The sequence below is a fragment of the Vitis riparia genome, chromosome 2 (assembly GCF_004353265.1).
Source record: "Vitis riparia cultivar Riparia Gloire de Montpellier isolate 1030 chromosome 2, EGFV_Vit.rip_1.0, whole genome shotgun sequence".
Classification (NCBI taxonomy): domain Eukaryota; kingdom Viridiplantae; phylum Streptophyta; class Magnoliopsida; order Vitales; family Vitaceae; genus Vitis; species Vitis riparia.
The window spans coordinates 17,384,725-17,402,647 of NC_048432.1; the positions used below are offsets into that span (position 1 = coordinate 17,384,725).

The 17,923-nt window shown below is 38.1% G+C and overlaps 3 protein-coding genes across 4 annotated transcripts; 1 reads left to right on the forward strand and 2 right to left on the reverse strand.

The window, feature by feature from the left end:
• Nucleotides 1-739: 739 nt before the first annotated feature.
• Nucleotides 740-2,076, reverse strand: LOC117904535 (60S acidic ribosomal protein P1-like). The gene is made up of 4 exons (XM_034817196.1): nucleotides 1,975-2,076; nucleotides 1,743-1,836; nucleotides 1,164-1,376; nucleotides 740-1,042 (listed from the first exon to the last, which is right to left on the reverse strand). The coding sequence occupies exons 2-4, from the start codon at nucleotides 1,809-1,811 to the stop codon at nucleotides 989-991; spliced, it is 336 nt and encodes a 111-aa protein (XP_034673087.1). The 5' UTR covers nucleotides 1,812-1,836; nucleotides 1,975-2,076; the 3' UTR covers nucleotides 740-988.
• A 790-nt stretch (nucleotides 2,077-2,866) lies between these two features.
• On the forward strand, nucleotides 2,867-6,069 carry LOC117904529 (glucan endo-1,3-beta-glucosidase 11). Its single transcript, XM_034817183.1, has 4 exons — nucleotides 2,867-3,644; nucleotides 3,727-4,823; nucleotides 5,358-5,554; nucleotides 5,894-6,069. The coding sequence occupies exons 1-3, from the start codon at nucleotides 3,596-3,598 to the stop codon at nucleotides 5,427-5,429; spliced, it is 1,218 nt and encodes a 405-aa protein (XP_034673074.1). The 5' UTR covers nucleotides 2,867-3,595; the 3' UTR covers nucleotides 5,430-5,554; nucleotides 5,894-6,069.
• A 568-nt stretch (nucleotides 6,070-6,637) lies between these two features.
• LOC117904506 (ubiquitin carboxyl-terminal hydrolase 9-like) lies at nucleotides 6,638-17,602 on the reverse strand. Of its 2 annotated transcripts, none has more exons than XM_034817139.1 (14): nucleotides 17,423-17,601; nucleotides 17,129-17,304; nucleotides 16,014-16,268; nucleotides 14,590-14,734; nucleotides 13,554-13,613; nucleotides 13,348-13,443; nucleotides 11,916-12,314; nucleotides 11,641-11,781; nucleotides 11,298-11,468; nucleotides 9,361-9,618; nucleotides 9,118-9,266; nucleotides 8,087-8,650; nucleotides 7,703-7,979; nucleotides 6,638-7,305 (listed from the first exon to the last, which is right to left on the reverse strand). In XM_034817139.1, exons 2-14 carry the CDS (start codon nucleotides 17,278-17,280, stop codon nucleotides 7,141-7,143), a joined length of 2,832 nt encoding a protein of 943 aa, XP_034673030.1. In that variant the 5' UTR covers nucleotides 17,281-17,304; nucleotides 17,423-17,601; the 3' UTR covers nucleotides 6,638-7,140. The 2 variants fall into 2 exon arrangements, with proteins under 2 accessions (XP_034673030.1, XP_034673038.1); XM_034817147.1 differs by having other exon boundaries at nucleotides 7,216-7,357; nucleotides 17,423-17,602.
• Between the last annotated feature and the right edge of the window lie 321 nt (nucleotides 17,603-17,923).

A 17,923-nucleotide genomic window follows, 5' to 3' on the forward strand; every position in this document is an offset into this window, starting at 1 on the left:
GTTAAACTGCTCAACATCATTAAAAGCCTTCCTATATTCATTTCTTTCCAAAGAGTCCACAACAAGCATTCTGCACAAGGGATAGGCCCTCCACAATTTTTTTCCCTTTTTATTTTCCCACAAAAGAGTCATGCCAAACCCAATAGGTTTCTTCTAACAGCATGATCCATAACCCATTCCACCCCAAAAAGAGTTTGTCGATTCCTCCTCACCCTTGCATAAGCAACACCTATTTGGGAGAATCCAACCCCTCCTCCTTTTGAGCTCGTCAAGAGTTGGAATTCCACCCCAAGACACTTCCCCAACAAAAAAACCGACTTTCACCGGTGCCCAAGTCCACATTATAATAGGAACGAAGAAATCCAACTGAAAACTTCCAGCTCTTGTATTCAATAATGATATACCCAAAAGGCCGAAGGCCACCCAAAAACTCTATGCATGCATTATTGTGTTCATCAAACTAAACAATGACTCATCACCTGACCTTGTTGTGTCCCAGTAAAGTTACATTCCACTATGATGAGCACGAATCTAGAAAACATGACAAGCCTAAATATAAAAAAATCCCTAAACCCTAAGTGTAGCCCTAATATTATATGAAATTGACAAGCAACAAAAATGAATGAGCTAGACTGAAGATCATTGACTACCTCAGATGAACACAAATCTAACAAGCAAGAATTTCTGAGATATGGTATAGTATGTTCCACATATAAACCAAAAAAATAAGCACATGATATAAAGACCATTCATGAGTGGAATCACATTTAGGAAGCCATTATCTCAATGCTTGACAAGTTTCACCCATCCGCATATTTTGTTTGAAATACTAACATTAAGAAACAATCCAACCCAAACATCGAAAATTTTCCAGCTAGCGTCTGCTGTGCTGGTAACATCACATAAAAATACGACAGCTTCAAATTTACTGAGCAACTACAAATGAAGTCATAAAATTGCAAAATACTATTCATACTGAAAGGAGCTCCTAATCAAACAAACTGAATCCCATGTCCTCATCACTCTCTTCCTTTGGTTCCTCCTGTAGTATTTTGGCAACCCAGAACAAACCAAACACATTAGGCAAAAATAAAAATAAAAAATGAAACCATAATCAAAACATGTATGTATTACTCAAATAAAATTAAAGGAATAGCTCCTACCTTCTTCTCCTCAGGTGGAGGTGCAGCTGCACCTGCAGCATCACCGCCTCCAGCCATGGTAGCAACAGCCATGGGTGCGCCACCACCACCAGAACCAACATTCATGATTAGATCATCTACACTCTTGTTCTCTACAAGCTTAGCAAACAGACCCGGCCAGTATGATTCTACTGACACATTGGCCGCTTTAAGCAAGGTGCTGATCTTCTCGGCCTAGCAAATATCAGTCAAAGAAAACCCCAATTCCCAAGATAGCATATATATATATATAAACTTTTCTAACATTATAAAATCAATTACAGGACACCACCACATAAAACAAAAAAAATTCCCAGTGAAAGTAAGAAAAAATGAGACAAAACATTATAGGCTGTGTTTGGTCGCACAGAATTGGAATTCCAAGCCCGCTGATGAACTGGGCAACCAAACACAGCCTTGGGGGACCCAATAAATCAAACATCTCCCCCCTAGCGCTCAAATTGGATTTAGTTAAGGTGAATTTCTCTAATTCCTTCCGTTTTCATAAAATTTCTGCGCAACCAAACTGGTGGATGCAGATGAAATAAATGGTAAGGATACAGTAACGGGAATCCCATCGTCGTGGAGAATCAATATAGCGAGAGTGCAAGCCTGCTCTCCAATAGACATTCTTCCTAGCAGAAAATTACTTGATCTACATGTATTTACAACAGATTGAAATCACTAGCAAATCCCATAGCATCATATGGAGCAAGAATATACAAAATGAAACGAAAAAGAAAAGAATTCAGTAGAATCAGAGAGAAAAGGAGAAACATGAAAATGAACTTACAGATGTGGAGAGGAGAGAGGATCGTTTGTGCCTCGAAGCCGCTCCGGCGCTAGGGTTTCAGGGTTTCGATATGGATGATTTTTAAGGTATACGCTTGGAGGCTTCGCTAATCTACACCCACCTAAATATGGTGAGTTCCACAGCCCAATTATATCTCTCCACGTAAACAAAGAAAAATTTTCAAAACTAGGCTTCGTTTTTGTAAGTCACTTTAAGGTGGGACGGGCCGGGGATGATCGAGCTTTTGTTCCTCTTGATTGGGGCTCGATCCATCTAGCTAGGCTTAGGTGGTCCTTTGGGACAGGCTCAGACCAGGGGGGGAATTCATCTCTAAGCCCAAGACCCGACCTAAGCCCGGGCTTTAATATATAATTATCTTTCCAAATAAAAATAATACTAAGGTTAATTTGGTAATTAGGATGTCAACATTTTGATCTTTTACTCGTTCTATGTATGCTATTGATAGATTTTTTTTAGCTTAAATCGTATCACATGTATAATATTCATGGATTTTTTTTGGGTTTAGATTATTGCTCGGACTAGGCGCACATTGGGCTTAAAAAATCAGCCCAAACTCAACCTTATACAGATTGGGTTCGGCTCGAGCCAATATGGGCTTTGGCCTGACATGTCCAGACAACCTAATTCATATACCTAGTTCTACAGTAACTAGGATAGGCCTAAATATGCTTGAGTCGGGCTTCAAAAACCAGCCTAAGCCTGACCTTAGATGGATCGGGCTACACTTGGGCCAAGCTGGGCTTCAAACATTAGATATATATATTCACTGCATTCCTACTTGGTCACTTATTTCATATTTGAATTGCATTCTTCTTACGTCATGAGGTTACTATTTTACACGTATTGAAGTCACATTGGGAGTAGCTTTGGAGAAGGAGAAGAGGAGACTAAACGTAGAAATTGAAAATGATGTAGAGTATAAAAATTTGTGTTGGGGGAAGAAGATGAATGGGGGGCGCGAGTCATGAGTTTGATGCAAACCATGGTTAGGAGGAATCACCCAACGCTGGCTTTGCATGTATCCTACGTCTCTTTACCTGTCTTCACTGTCGTTTCTTTTCCCCTTTCTGAAAAATAGAAAATGGGAAATTAGAGGAGAAAGAAGAAATTAAAGGGATGCCCAGAAAAAAAGGTGGCCGGTTGGGAATGGTGTCCATGTGAAGAGTGTCGGACAAAGCTGCTGACGCTGGTCGTAGGCGGTTCCGGGGCCCCACAAATCATCGGCTTGAACGACCTCTGAACCAAGTATTGAAGCTTTCAATCAAATCACGGGCAAAGCATTTCTTTTTCTTGGTTCTGAATTAGACAAAGGCATCTCCATGGCTTAATCTAATCTAAGCTGAAATTAAAGAAGGGCATCACTCACAGTCACTCGCCTATATATCCGGAACTCATCCCCCACTCTCCTCCTTTTCACCCTACTTACACTGATCCAGAGGAGGAAAATCAGACCTCGGATTTTCCTTCTTTTGTTTTTCTGGTTGAGGCGGTGGAGTGGGTTCAGGCTTGACGACACATTCTTCCTCGTTTTGAGTCCCAGTTCCCAGTTCCAGCTGCGTACTACTGAGTGCGGATTGGTTACTTCTCTAGTAAGGAATTCATGGAGTTGAGTAAATTCTGCTACTCTTCTTTAGTTTTTCTCATCTCAGGTATGCTCGGAATCTCTTTTAAGTTCTTTTGTGTACTTTTTGGTTTCATTGCGTTTGGGTCTCGCTGTTACTTTTTGAGTAGGGATTGTACTGCCGGCGGTGGTGGTTGCTGTCGGCATCAATTACGGCCAGATCGCGAACAATCTGCCTTCGCCGGACGATGTGGTTCCACTGGTACGGTCAATTGGTGCGAGCAGAGTGAAGCTCTACGACGCAGATCCGAAGGTGCTGCGCGCATTCGCCAACACTGGAGTTGAGTTCATTGTTGGGCTGGGAAACGAGTACTTGTCGAAGATGAGAGATCCGGACAAAGCGCTGGCCTGGGTGAAAGCGAACGTTCAGGCGCACTTGCCTGACACCAATATCACCTGCATCATCGTCGGGAACGAGATTTTGACATTCAATGACACTTCTCTCAATGATAACCTGCTGCCGGCGATGCAGGGCGTACACGCAGTTCTGGTTAACCTAGGGTTAGACAAGCAGGTCAGTGTCACCACAGCGCACTCGCTCGCCATTCTCGAAACCTCCTATCCACCATCGGCCGGAGCTTTCCGGCAAGATCTGATAGAGTGCATTACTCCGATTCTGAACTTCAATGTCAAAACCGGATCACCATTTCTCATCAACGCCTACCCATTCTTCGCGTACAAAGCTAATCCGAAGCAAGTCCCCATCGATTTCGTCCTCTTTCAGCCTAACCAAGGGGTTGTCGATCCTGACACGAATCTCCACTATGACAACATGCTGTTCGCACAGATCGACGCCGTTTACTCCGCCCTGGCTTCCCTCGGCTTCAAGAAGATCCCCGTTCAGATCTCCGAAACTGGTTGGCCTTCCAAGGGCGACGAGGATGAGACCGGGGCCACAATTGAGAACGCGAAGAAGTACAACGGAAACCTGATAAAGCTGATGTCTCAGAAGAGAGGAACGCCCATGAGGCCAAACTCTGATTTGAACATTTACGTTTTTGCTCTGTTCAACGAAAACATGAAGCCAGGGCCCACGTCGGAGAGGAACTATGGGCTGTTCAAGCCCGACGGGACCCCAGCCTATCCGCTCGGATTCAGCGGAATCGAAGTCAGCAGCAACACAACCACCCCTGGGTACGGCGGAAACGTCAGTGTCACGCAGCCGGCTACTTCTTCCACCGGTTATCTTTCCATTTCATCTGCCACGGTAAAGTTTAGTTCAACCGTTATCTAATATACGCCTATTATGCCATGCGCATCTTAGCCATCTAATTCATCGTAGAAAAAAAATAAAAAATAAAAAAAAAAAGCCACATCCTAAAAACTCTATTTTAAATTTATTACTTATTTTAAAATGCCATTCCAAACGAGTCCTTATGTTATTATTTTGTATATGAATGATGCTTTTGGACTGAAATTTTAGCCAAACCAAAATGGAGAAATGGACGCATAAATGGTGGGGATAGGGGTTTTGCATGTCAAACCGAAATGGACAGGTGTTGAATTGTTCAATGTAAAAGGTATAGAAAGATCAAATAGCTTGCATAGATTGCTTTACTGGATAATTGGCATCTAGTTCTTTTTTTTAAGAAAGATATTGGGTGGTATAGATTCCTTTACTGTATGTTGAAAGCATCATGTTGACAATGATCTATTTTATTGAACATGACAACACGTAGCGTTGCATTTTGGGAATCAATAATTGAGGAAGTGGTTGTCTCTAACGGTGTTCTGATTTCAGGAAAGATTAGGTTCCCGTGGCATTCTATCCTGTGTGTGGTTGAGCTGGATTGCACTGGCCCTTAGGAGTTGAAATGTGATTGAGAATTTGAAGTCCTTTACAGCCTCATCGGCTAGCTGTAAAAAAAAAGAAAAAAAAAAAAAAAAAAGGGAACAGGAAGGGGAAAAGGAATCAGGGAGATTGGGGGTTGGGGAAAGGTAAAATTCTGTTCCTTTGCCTGTACGCGATTATGTGTTGTGGGAATCATCATCATCTTTATCTTTTGGACTAACGAAAGTTTGCATCTTCATGGAAATGGAATTCCCAATGAGCCATACACACCCTGTTATCCTAGTGGCCTTAAACAGTAAACGCGGAGATCAATGCTTTTGCTGGTGGAGCCACTTTTCCGGCAGAGGGTGTAGGGGCCACTGGGAATTGAAAATGATGAATGACCGTTACTTTTTGCTTTTGAGTTGGCACTTGATGCTGAGTTGCTGCTTTTCCTATTTTTGGTTTTTTTGTTGCTGTTTCATTCTTTTTCTTTCTTTTTGCAGGGGCTATGTATCAGATATTAATAACGGTACGCCTGAGGAGATTAGGGAGATAATTCTTAGTTTTAGTATTGATTTACGCATATAGGACAATTAGATGAGTGATATTTGATGGTGTCTTGTATCACATTTGTTTCAGCCCATAAAGAAATGTTGATCATTTTCTGTCTTTGATTTCATTGTGCAGTTCCGGAATTTTTTATTTTGTTTTTGGTAAGCTTCGTTGCACAGTTCTGGAATCAAGCAAACAATACTACATCAATTCTAATTAAAGATGAGAAGGAAACTGGAAGGAAAGAATAAAAAAATAAAAAATAAATTTCAAGTCAATAAATATTGTTGAACACTTGCTTAAATTTATTTCACTTATTTTTTTTTCATTATGTAAAAATTGTATAATTTTAAAATATATAAATTTCTAACCAATATTAATTATATTTACTATTGTTCCGTCTCCTCCATGGTGATAACATTTTTTCTTTCCGTCCGGTGACCAATGTAAGCCTAAATGATGCTCCCAGAATTGGATTGTAAAATGTTTCTTTCACGTTGGATTCTGCGCTGAAAGCAATGACCTTCGGTGTAAAAAAGATCTTTTCCTTGAAATCTCCGCCACCTTTTACAATCCCCTGCCTTTTTGCCTTCTGACCTAAATTAATAGACACCTCCAATGGTCAAACCGGTCATCCAAGGCCCCATACATTTTTCGACCCAACCAGCAGTTGAGCCATAACCATATATGCCATATAAGACTCAAATAATTATTGGAAATCTGATTTAAGAAAGGAGTAGGGACACAACATGATAACAATTTCAACTCTTTTATCTGACTAGCAGAGGGGGAGGAAGCAAAGAACAAGATTTGGCAAGAAGGTCAAGGTAATCAGGAAAGTGCTCACTATTTCTCTCCATTTGAAAGCCTACAGATCACAGATTAACCGGAATCTATAATAAGCCTATCTGATTGGCAACCAAAATTTCCTTTTTAAAAAAGCGTCATCAACATAAGATAAGCTATAGCTACTTCCACCTACCATCCTAACCGAATACAGCCCCTCATATTTCCATTATACCCATATTCCAACCTTGGTGTTGCTTCTTAAACCCTTAGCCTGTGCAGATTGGTCTGAAAGGCGCATCATCATCCTGTGGACTCAAATTTTTTTGGACCAAATCAGCTTTTCAGGTAAAAGAGGGACCATTAGAGCCACAACACTTCAAAATGCAACTGCATGCTACATACACAGCCCTCAAGAACTTGTATGACCCAGAGAAGGCTCCCCTGTTCCAATCTTTGGAGCTGCTTTAACTCGTTGATAGAATAACACATATGCAGCTGATGTCTTGATCTCGCTCTCGCCAACGGGAGAAACATGGCTGTCATCGAAATGGTACCATCTGTTTTCATCAATCAACTGCACAGTGGTAAAGTAAGCCCCTTAGTTCCTCAAAAGAAACCAATGTCCTCTGGAAGGATCATATAAATTCAGTTAGGCAATTTTGAATTACAGTAGGCAAGAGTGTGGCAACTACTTCTACATGATTGACTAGATGTAATATACTTGATAACACGCTAAAGCCTAGTAATTATTAGCTGAGATATGTTTGGTCACACAGCAGAACCATTTCAATCCCTTGAGACCTGGCTCAAGTGGCAATGGTTGGATGGGGGAGTAGAAGATCCCAGGTTGGATTCCCAACATCAATAATAATAGGTCATCCAGCTGGTACTCCCATTGAAGAAGACGAGAAAAACTTGGGGATTGTGTAATTTAGAAGACAAAAGAAAGAAACCTGGATTATGTAATTTACCTTTGCATAGGCAGAGTAGTGCCCACCGCCTAGGCCACCATAATGGTTGCTGATGGCATATAGCTCATAAACATGAGATTGTGAAGATGCATCCTTGCACTTCACATATTGGCTCAAGTCAAGACTATGAATGGGAAAATTTACAAGGGTATCAAGTTTGTTCTTCAGGTATCGGCTGTATGAAAATCGTTTCAAGTGAAACACAAGAATATCTGGCAACCTCCACAAGTCCAATTTCTTGGTGGCTTGTCTATGTTCCTTGCAATTAGGGCAATACCTGCATTGAAAATTTGGAACAAAAAGTATTGCATTATAACAGATATGAAGTGCATTAGCTTGAAATTACACAACTATGCACTGAAAAGGGCTTAAGAATACTCTTACCACATGTCTTGAGGTCCTAGAGGTTCTTCTTTCAGGAATGCCTCCAAGCATGAAAACAGGGTGATAGCTTCTGGCCTGGTCTTCTTTGCGGTGAACCCATTCTTATGAACCTCAGGAAGATCCCTGAGGTAGCTGGCATCATATAATTCATGTTCTTTGTCGGTCCAGTCCAACATAACCCGTATAAATTGACCAGGTCTTATGAGAGAATCCTTTTCAATAGGCTTGCAGCTCAAACCCCTTTCATCAGTAATGGAAAGCTGGAAGGACAACTCCCATCTGGACATTTCTTCTAGTTCTGTGCCATCTGTTGACTGGTTCCCAGATCCAGATTGAGTATTGCAGCTGTTTGTAGGATTATCAGTAGCTTCTGAAACGGAGCCATTTTCCTTGCCACTATGAACGTTAGACGAAGAGGGATATGTTTTCCTTCTCAATGGAGAGAGCAATCTAGAAACAGCAATGTCAATATCAGCTCCAGTTTGAGCATCCTCTCCTAAATAAGTAACTAGTGGTGCTCCCAAAAGCTTCCTCTCACCACCCTTCAGACTGTCTGGTGTACATCTGCAATACCGGGGTGCTTTGATTATTAAAATATCAATGGGGGAAGAATAGGCAATACCTAAGTAATTAGACCAGCCTAGGAAAGATGAATCCCGGCAAGTATGAACACATTTGCCGGCAAACAGAGACAACAAACCTACCTGTCCATCGCACCACATACATTTGTTGTAAAAGGTTGTATTTACAATTTGTGTAATAAATTGTTAGTCTTTCATGGCAATGAAAGCACAATACATTGAATAGGATTATGTGAAAATCGATGCATGCATTCTCATGCAACATTAAATAGCCAGTATCATTATAACCATCTGAACACTGCCATGGCCCCTTTGTTTTCAAGCAATCTAAGAATTAAAAGCAAGCATCAGATAAAAATTGACAAGCATGTACAATTATGTCACTAGAAGCCTTTAGGCCACCTGCAATTGAAGAACCGAATAGATACATATTTAAAGAAGAAAACTTACTGTTGCTGACACCTATGAATTATCTCCAGTCTTGTTAATCCTGCTCGTTTCTTAGGAAGACGGTAAGCCACAATATGTTCCTCATCCTTTATATTAGTCAATAACTCCGAAGGATTCTCTATGTATCGATATATCCGATGTTCGTAGACCTGGAAATTGAAAATTGTGCTTCAGCACTGCAACTTAAAATAAATAAGCAAAACAGCTATAAATAATAATTGAAATCTGAATGTTTATATCTACCTCAGCAAGCAGTAGATTTTCATCACTCTTCAAGCAGCATGCAGCAGCCAATGCCTGGCTAAGATCTTTACAGTAACCATGTTTTAGCACTGTCACAGTGTAGGGCATTGGAAGGCCACTTCCATCACCATAGAACACAGTCACCGTCATTATCCGAGTGACCGTTGAAGGCAGTGGCAATGACAAATACATGAACGGATCAAATGTTATTGAAATTTTGCTGCAAACTGGGCAAACCAGAGTTGACTTATATTGACCCTGAGTGTTTGGTTATAGACTGTTAGTGACCATATTATTATGCCTAATTCCAAGTTTCTGTACTCCATATTTGAAGTAAAGAAAAGAAATACTTTAAAACTCTACATCATAAGCATCAAGATATTATAAAATTGGACATCTGAACTATATTCCCAGGATGAACCATAGGTATTGTGAATCCAGTGCAATTTTAGAAGAAATCCCAGTGTGCGATTCAAACTAAAATCTAACAAGGTTGTACATATGATGACATTCTCGAGGGTGCCAGTGATATTAAGAAATTGAGTTAATTGACAGTCATGTCAACAAAAGGTTTTCTAAGATGAGAAATGAAATTGAAAAATCATATAAGACACTATGTAAGTACTAGTTAGAAAGCAGGGAATTGATTCCAGTAGACAAAATAGGGAAACAGTAATGAGCATTTTGGAATACTGTTACACAGCCCATGAAACTAATTCTAGAGACCCCTCACAGGTATGCCTCATCAAAGAACTTGGTTTCAAATACAGGACAGCATGCCTATCAGACATGCCAGTTATAGTCCACCCGAAGACACGATTCCAAATTTCTAACCAGAATTTAGGGAAAAAAAAATTATACAAATCAAGGCCTCAGACAAAGAACGATTTAGTTTTTGACTTGGCACTGCAGGTCATGATAGAAATTCAGCACATATACAATGTGCAGACTGTGTTTTCCTTGTAACTTGCCGCAACAAACTTTTAATGTTCTGGCACTAAATTTTCTAAAGGAAGAAAAATTGCGATTTCTGAAGCTAAAAGAGAAGTGAACAAACTGATAAACCTTTGAAAAGGTTAAAAGTTTGAATCACAGAAACTTGAGTAGATGCTCAAGGAAGCCACTAGAAACTTCCCATTGTGTAGCTAGAACAAACTCCATATGATATGGTAGCACAGTTTGCTTGTCCTCATTTACATATAAATAGAGAAAGCATCTTCTGTCTTCATTGCATCCTTGGTCATCTATTGCATATAAAGTACCTGCTATATCAACTTTTTGACACTAGGCACAGCAAGGAGCTTTCTTTTTTTTCTTTATCGGGGGTCGGGGAATACATATAATAGAACCTGGAACCCATCCCACTCATGGCTTTCTTGCAGCATACTTTTACATACTTTTTTTTTTATGGGTAACAGCATACTTTTAGATACTATTGATCTACATGTTAAAATGAACCTGGTATAAAGTTCTAAACCATCATTGTAGATTATGATAAACGGCCCACATGATGAAATGCATACATAGGAATTAGAATCTTTGTGATATGATATCTTACATGGGCTGGAATTTGAGTCTCTGGTATATGATAAATTCGGTTAGGTTAACCATGTATATATTTGATGCTCCCAAAACCAATCATTATAGATGAATTTTTTATTTATTTTTTATTTTTTATTTTTTTATTTTATAGATAAAGAGAATAATATAAAACAGGAAGAGGAAACACCAAACTAGTGCCCTCTAGGTATATAGGGAATATACAAAAGCAGCCCACAGACTAATCATTATAGATGAAATTGGACAATTGTAGATGGACAGTTTAACATTATTGGTATCAATTTTAAGCAAACAAGCAGCAACCTCATACTTGCAAAATTTAAAAATACAACACAACAGTGTAAAAGGAATAAATTAAATTAAACAAAATTGCTCACCTGGCAAACATCCACAATTAATGAATCATTCCGAGCTTTATGATTCCTCCAACACTCGTCAGCAACTTCCTCATCTGGGCGACCATTTGAATCCTTTGTTTCAATATATGGCTTTTGTTTTACACGATTCAAATCTTCATGCAGTCCATCCAGTAAGAAAGCAAGAAGTTCCTAGAGAGAAGAATTTGTTATTCAGGGGAAACAAATTGATTATGTAGACATATGAAGTATACTAAAAGTATTTACAAGAAGAGACTGTAATTGGGTTTTCAACATTTGAAGCAAAGAGTAGTGAACAACCAAACAACAATTAACCACAGAGAGGGCATAAGGCAGTACTAACTTGAGAATCGTGCTGATTATACCCACTGAACTGAGGAGCAAATCGAGCAAGTTTTCCCTTAAATGCACGAGGTGCAACTGGTGTCCGGCCAGAGGACCATAATTTCCTCAACAATTCACCAAAAGCAAATGCAAGCTCACCCTGCACAGCTACAATGGATATTAGAAACTTTACGCGAAGGGATTAAGAAGTAAAGGATTCCCCTCTGGTCATACAAGAAAAAAAAAACCTGGACAGAATAGTAGAAAGGATGAAAAATAAGGATAGCCTCATACATTCATTCCTAATGGATTTTGTTTGTTGATCTCCTCGGTGTAGTCTTGCAAGAAATACTCAAATATGGGGGGTGTATGTACTAAACACTGAATAGCACTGTTCATAAAGCAAGTGTTTCCTAGATTCTGCAATCCTGCCAAACCTCCCCTATCTCCTTTTGCTACACTCCTCAAAACATCATATCCATCCTCCATATCTGTAAATGTTGAACCTAAAGGACTTCCCTGATACAAATTGGAGGTATGAACTTTGGAATAACCATTTGAGAGGGTTGGGCCTCCTGCAATTGATACAGAGGATCTTGGAGGTTCCATTGGTACCAAAGCCAGTTCATTTCCGGTTGAATCCATGCCAAATCCAGAGGGCCAATATCCATCAAGTTGCACCTCCAAAAGAATCTGCAGTGGCAAGATGCATAAATAGACAGACTACAGATAAATCAAAACAAAAAACCAAACAACAAATTTGATGATGTTTTTGAAACTTAAAGGAGAACTACCCAGCCAGGAAAACAGAGTATACTAACTAACATTTTAGAATTACACACAGCCTTTATGTTGAATCAGAATATACAATGAGAGCACAAATTTCATTTAGAAAATGTGAAAAAAAATTATAAGCTCTTCTATAATCTATGACATGAGATTATCACAATCATTAACGCCTAAAACAGCCTTTGCTGAGGCTGGAGCTAGTCTCCTATATAATTCAGATAGGAAAAAATTATCAATCATGAAAATGATAGTAAACAAGGCAAAGCAATTCTATGGAAAACCAGATCCTAGATAGATGGCTTTGGGTGAAAACCAAATTAGAATAAATAAACAATATATATATATATATTTGTGTGGCATACTGACATAAAAACATAACTGCTGCCACAATGTATTCATCTTTGGCAGGGCAAGGTTGTGATACAAATAAAAATCACCTTATTCTCAGAGCCTATTCCAGTTTTTCTTATCTTTTCTTTCTTTTTCTTTTGATAAGAATATTCCAGTTAACTCTCTACTCAACTAATCTCTAACTCCATAAAACCTTACCCAAGTAATGATGTGTGCTTACATATATGCATAACCACATTGAAGCAATTTTTCATTTAATTACTGTAGAAAATAGCATTCCATTAATGATGCCCAAGATAAACTAGGTAAATTATGTGCCATTTGGGGCTCCATGGGACAGATGTAATGTCTAATTGTAGGAAACACAACATTTTGGCATTGACAGAGTTAAAAGTAGCACCTTGCAACAAAAATAGAAAATTTAATAAGCTAAAGCACTTCCATATGCATAAAAATAAGGTAAAGACATGTCTTTTCATTCTAGAAATCAAAGAAACAAATATAATCATCTAAAGATGGTATAATCCATGCAATTTCTTTCTAATACCAATTATTCACCGATAGATGCATTTTCCAGAGTACTTACATCTTGGTCCATCTGCAAGTTAGATTCCTCAAGAGTTTGGTTTGAAGCAACTAATATTGCTTGTTTCCGCTTATTGAAATAGTCCCATATGCGGGCCTGTTGATATTTTAAACCAAAAAAGGAATTGAACTTCTTCTCAGTAAAAGAATATAAAGGTAAGGAAACCAAAAGAAAACCCATACTCAAGGCTAAGTCACACAACACACCTTTTCCTTCTCTACCACTTTAAGTGTACACACCCTCTCATAAAGCTCATGCACAGAAGCCTGGAACAAATTATACAAGTTAGAAAATGAATGTTCTACAATAAAATATTGATCTTCATCCACCAATAACAAACCTAACAGGTCATACATTCAAGGTCAGGAAACCCAAAACCTAAACAGTATCCATTTACAGGGGAAAGCCCCTCCAGTATAAGCATAGAAATTCAGGAAGACTCCATAAGAAGCATATTGAACAAAAGAAGGCTCCACAAGACAACTGTTCCTAAATTTCTTGATGCTACTATAAGAAACAGAACAGTTACAAGCCTGAGTTAAGAAAATGACTTGCGAATGAAAGTTTCATTTTTCTTCTTTTTTTTTTCCTTTCTTTTTTCTTTGTTTTGTTTTCCTTTTTTGGAGCACAAATAAGAAATTCATGAAGAGGATTTCCATGCATCACTTCTCTCAAAACCTCACATCATTCAACCCAACTGAGCTAGAGTTCCTTGGTTGAGTGAAAACATTCTAGGATACATTAAAAAGTTTTTTTCCAACCCATTTTTAATGGGCAAGCAGATGAAGAAGGAATTCAAACCCATGAGAAGTCTGCAGTACAGACTTAACCAACTAAGCCAGTCTTTAACATAAAATTAAACATCAAATGACATGGGAGAAAGAAAAAGAAACTTAAGGGTAAAACACACACACACACACTAGGAAACATGGTAATTTTCAGGCCCCAGAAGCTCCAAATATTGCTCAACATAAGATTAGCTATGATGAACAGTCTCCATGATGTGTGAAAAAATTGTAGTTGTACCAAGGTTAATATAGAGGTTAAATGTAATGTCTCTACAACTAATAAAATGGTAAAAATGAAAGTTCCAAGGAGCAACTTCAACCAAAATTTAACCGTAAAGGCAAAATTAACAGTTCATAGAAAGTAGCCATTTCCATACATCATTAACTCTTAAGGTGAGAGATAACCATATAGGTCTATTTTGAGAGAAGAAAAAGAGGCAAAAGAAAGGAGTACCTTTTTACTCAACCTTATAACTGATTGACTGTTGTCTCTGGAATCAGTTAACTTAAGGCATAGTCGGTAAATCTCCACCATGAATTTCTTGTGAGTAATACCTTGAGAAATCATCTTTCTGGGTAATGCCGGTCCTCCTTTATACCTAAGTCAATGTAATGAAAAGATACATAAACATATGCAGCATCCCGAACAATTATAAGGAATAAAGCTTGTGCCTCAAAATTCAAAAGGAAGAACCAAAAAAGATCTTCTAAATAATATTGGAGCATATCCCCATATAAAATCAGAAATACCAATCCATAAAACATCTTTCAAGAACTGAGCAACAGGAGTAAAAATGAATGTCTGCTTTCACTGCTTACGCATTTATTATGGTATATCAAGGAATGCACTCCTACAGGGAGTCACATCCCAGACAACCCACATAACCAACAAGCCAAAGTGATATTTGACATGATCATGAAGCACCTAAAAACCCCATTAGAGTGAATGGATGTTATGCCCATCACTGTTGATAATGCATTAGAAGCAGAATTGGAAAAATAGGTCATAACAGAAATAACAAGTTGCCTTACTTCATAGTCAACCAATCCAGATATTATCAAGCTTTTACCTAAGTGATGGCACCGACAAGTGAATCAAATACAAGGAGAGTTTGCAACTAAGAGAGATGATTTGTGATTTACCAAGTTGAACCAGTAACCTACTCAAGGCTACAAAGAAGTGATCACAATCTCATGCCACTAAGAAGTTGGCTTCCCAAAAGAACATTGATAGATGACCATAAAAGACATGCCTACCCAAATTTTATATTGAAATTGATGACTCTGCATTAACCAAAAGAATCCACTTCCTCACTCTCCAGGTGTAACAACAAATCTGAAAATCTTAAAGCTTTCAAAAGGGTTCATCCCTTGCTATCTGGTGCCTTGGAAACCAAATAGGATCAGGAAAAGAACAATAAATTCAGAGGGTCATCCACAAATTCTCTAAAAACATTTCACACAATGCATCTGCGCACATAGCCTGATCATCTCTAAGCGTTTATAATGCCTCCCCATGGTTATATCCTACAGGCTCATCTCTATACCTTCCCTTCTTAGTTTGATCATTAATTTACATCAACATCAATTTACTGGAACTTTAGGCCCACACATTAATTGTCATTTGTCACTCTGCTCAATAAATAATGGCACAACCTTATGGTTTAAGTACCAGTATACATGTTTGTCACATAGAACAGTAATGCACATCTCAATGCCAGCCATTCAACCCTAATTCTATGGGAAACAATTAAACAATAAAGGAACTCAAAAGGAAAGAAACTACCAATCAAAAACTCCTTTATAGAGGAAAAGATGTCAAGTATCACATGGTAAAGCTGTCTCAGCTAGAAAGGAATTAGAATGAAAATTTCCTACCAGTCAAAAAGCTTCTCCCAAACTTCTTGAGGAACTAAAACATAATCACGTCCCTCCTCTAGCGTTCTAAGAATCTCCAGATCATCAAGTTCACATTCATTTCCATTTAAAACAATATCAGAATTATCAATAGGTCCAGGTCTCTCTGCTGTCTTTGATGGAACCGCATCCAAACGCTGTGAATCAGACAAATGCCCATTAATTGGATATTCACCATTGCCCTGTCCAATGTATCTCTGCCAACTTGTAAACCATCTGAATAAATGGAAGAAAAAAAACTTAGTTACAACCGTGTGAACAATGTAAAATTGAAACAACAATCAATAAAAGAACCAAATAAAAAAAAAAAAATCAGAGAAAAGCCATCATAGGACAGGTTATTCCATCATAGGGCATGTTATTCCATCAAACAAGCCTGTTAAAGACATTTAAACCTTAATTTCAAAATAGGGCTTGACAATTACAGCAAGTAAAAATGATGGAAAACAATTCAGGAAATTACAGTACACCTTTAACATGGATGAAACATGTTTGCAAATTTTGGCCTTACCATGAAGGTTTGCAATTGGAACACATAATCAAGCAAAGTTGGGTAATCCAAAATCTCACAACAAAGCCTTAAAGGCTTAAACATATTTTCGTGTCCTCAAGGATAAACATAAGATTTTGCTTGTCCCCATTAACAAGAAATCCTATTTTCTTAAATTATATTCTATAATTGCTTTTATTGAGTATTAATGTACAATTGCTGAATCACAAGTCAATTCAGATCAGGAATGGAAAAAACATTGATTTTATATCAGAAATAGGATTTATTTATTTATTTATTCATTTATTTTGGCGAGCACGGAAAAAATTGAAGGATGTACAAAAGAGGTTGATGATTCAAATGATTTTTGTAGTGTGAGAACTGTAGAGCTCCTGAATCAACATTAATGTTCAAAAAGGGAACGAGCAAAAATGATGGCTGGATCTCCTTGAAAATACCAATCAAGCTAAAACAAAACAAGTAACCCAATCAAATCGATAAATTTTTCCATAAACGGTATAAAAACGCAGCATGCAAAGTGAATTCTAATAGCACAACAGAACCGAAAAAGGGCAAGTGAGATTGCCTATTGGAAACAACGTAGTACAAGTTGCCTTCTTTCAAACTGGACTCTGATTTATTCATCAAATCATCAACAATCTGTTTCTCTTGCTCCGGTGTGTAAGGTAAGCAACTTCCTCCATTTTCCATCATAAAACCCGAATCAGCAATAGTCATAATCGATTTCTACCTGAAAGTTTTCTGAAAACAGATAAATTTCCGTCAAAAACCGATTAAGATCTCAAGTTCAGCGGTCAAATCTAAACATCAAACCAAAATTTCAGAAAAAAAAGGGGCGAAAATGCATGGATTTGCTCACACTGAATTTGAATTGGCGGAAGAGATCGGAGCACAGAGAGAAAACACAATTGCGAAGAATGTCTGCAGTGAATGATTGAGATTCGTTGAAAATTTTGCTAGAGGAATTGAAGAGATGGAACCCTAGATTGCAGGGGAAGAAAGGCTGTGATCCGTCTTTCTCAACGATCTGTGCTTTTTATTCACTCGAGTCACGGTCCTTATATAGCCCAAAGCCAAAAACGTGCAAAAGGCGAAAACCCATTTATTTATTCGTAGACTTCATTTTTTTTTTCTTTCTAATTACAAAAAATATACTTTTTATAAGAAGTTGTGAGGACAAAGGTACTTCAATGTAAATCAATTTTCATCATCAACTACAGGTAATCTTATGTGACACTGGAATTTGAATCTAAAATAAATTTACCTTTTTAACCCTAAAAGGATTGTTTAAAAAAATATATATTAGAATATAGATATATTAATTTGACTTTATTATTATTAAAATTGTTGCACTTGCACA

Coding starts and splice junctions, on each gene's coding strand:
- LOC117904535 (XM_034817196.1), bottom strand. CDS start 1,811: ATGTCTATTGGAGAGCAGGCTTGCACTCTCGCTATATTGATTCTCCAC. Junction 1,377..1,742: donor ACGATGGGATTCCCGTTACT/GTATCCTTACCA, acceptor GATATTTGCTAG/GCCGAGAAGATCAGCACCTT. Junction 1,043..1,163: donor CTCCACCTGAGGAGAAGAAG/GTAGGAGCTATT, acceptor AAAATACTACAG/GAGGAACCAAAGGAAGAGAG.
- LOC117904529 (XM_034817183.1), top strand. CDS start 3,596: ATGGAGTTGAGTAAATTCTGCTACTCTTCTTTAGTTTTTCTCATCTCA. Junction 3,645..3,726: donor TTTAGTTTTTCTCATCTCAG/GTATGCTCGGAA, acceptor CTTTTTGAGTAG/GGATTGTACTGCCGGCGGTG. Junction 4,824..5,357: donor TTTCCATTTCATCTGCCACG/GTAAAGTTTAGT, acceptor TTCTGATTTCAG/GAAAGATTAGGTTCCCGTGG.
- LOC117904506 (XM_034817139.1), bottom strand. CDS start 17,280: ATGACTATTGCTGATTCGGGTTTTATGATGGAAAATGGAGGAAGTTGC. Junction 12,315..13,347: donor ACTTGCAGATGGACCAAGAT/GTAAGTACTCTG, acceptor TTGCCACTGCAG/ATTCTTTTGGAGGTGCAACT. Junction 7,306..7,702: donor ACTACTCTGCCTATGCAAAG/GTAAATTACATA, acceptor ACCACTGTGCAG/TTGATTGATGAAAACAGATG.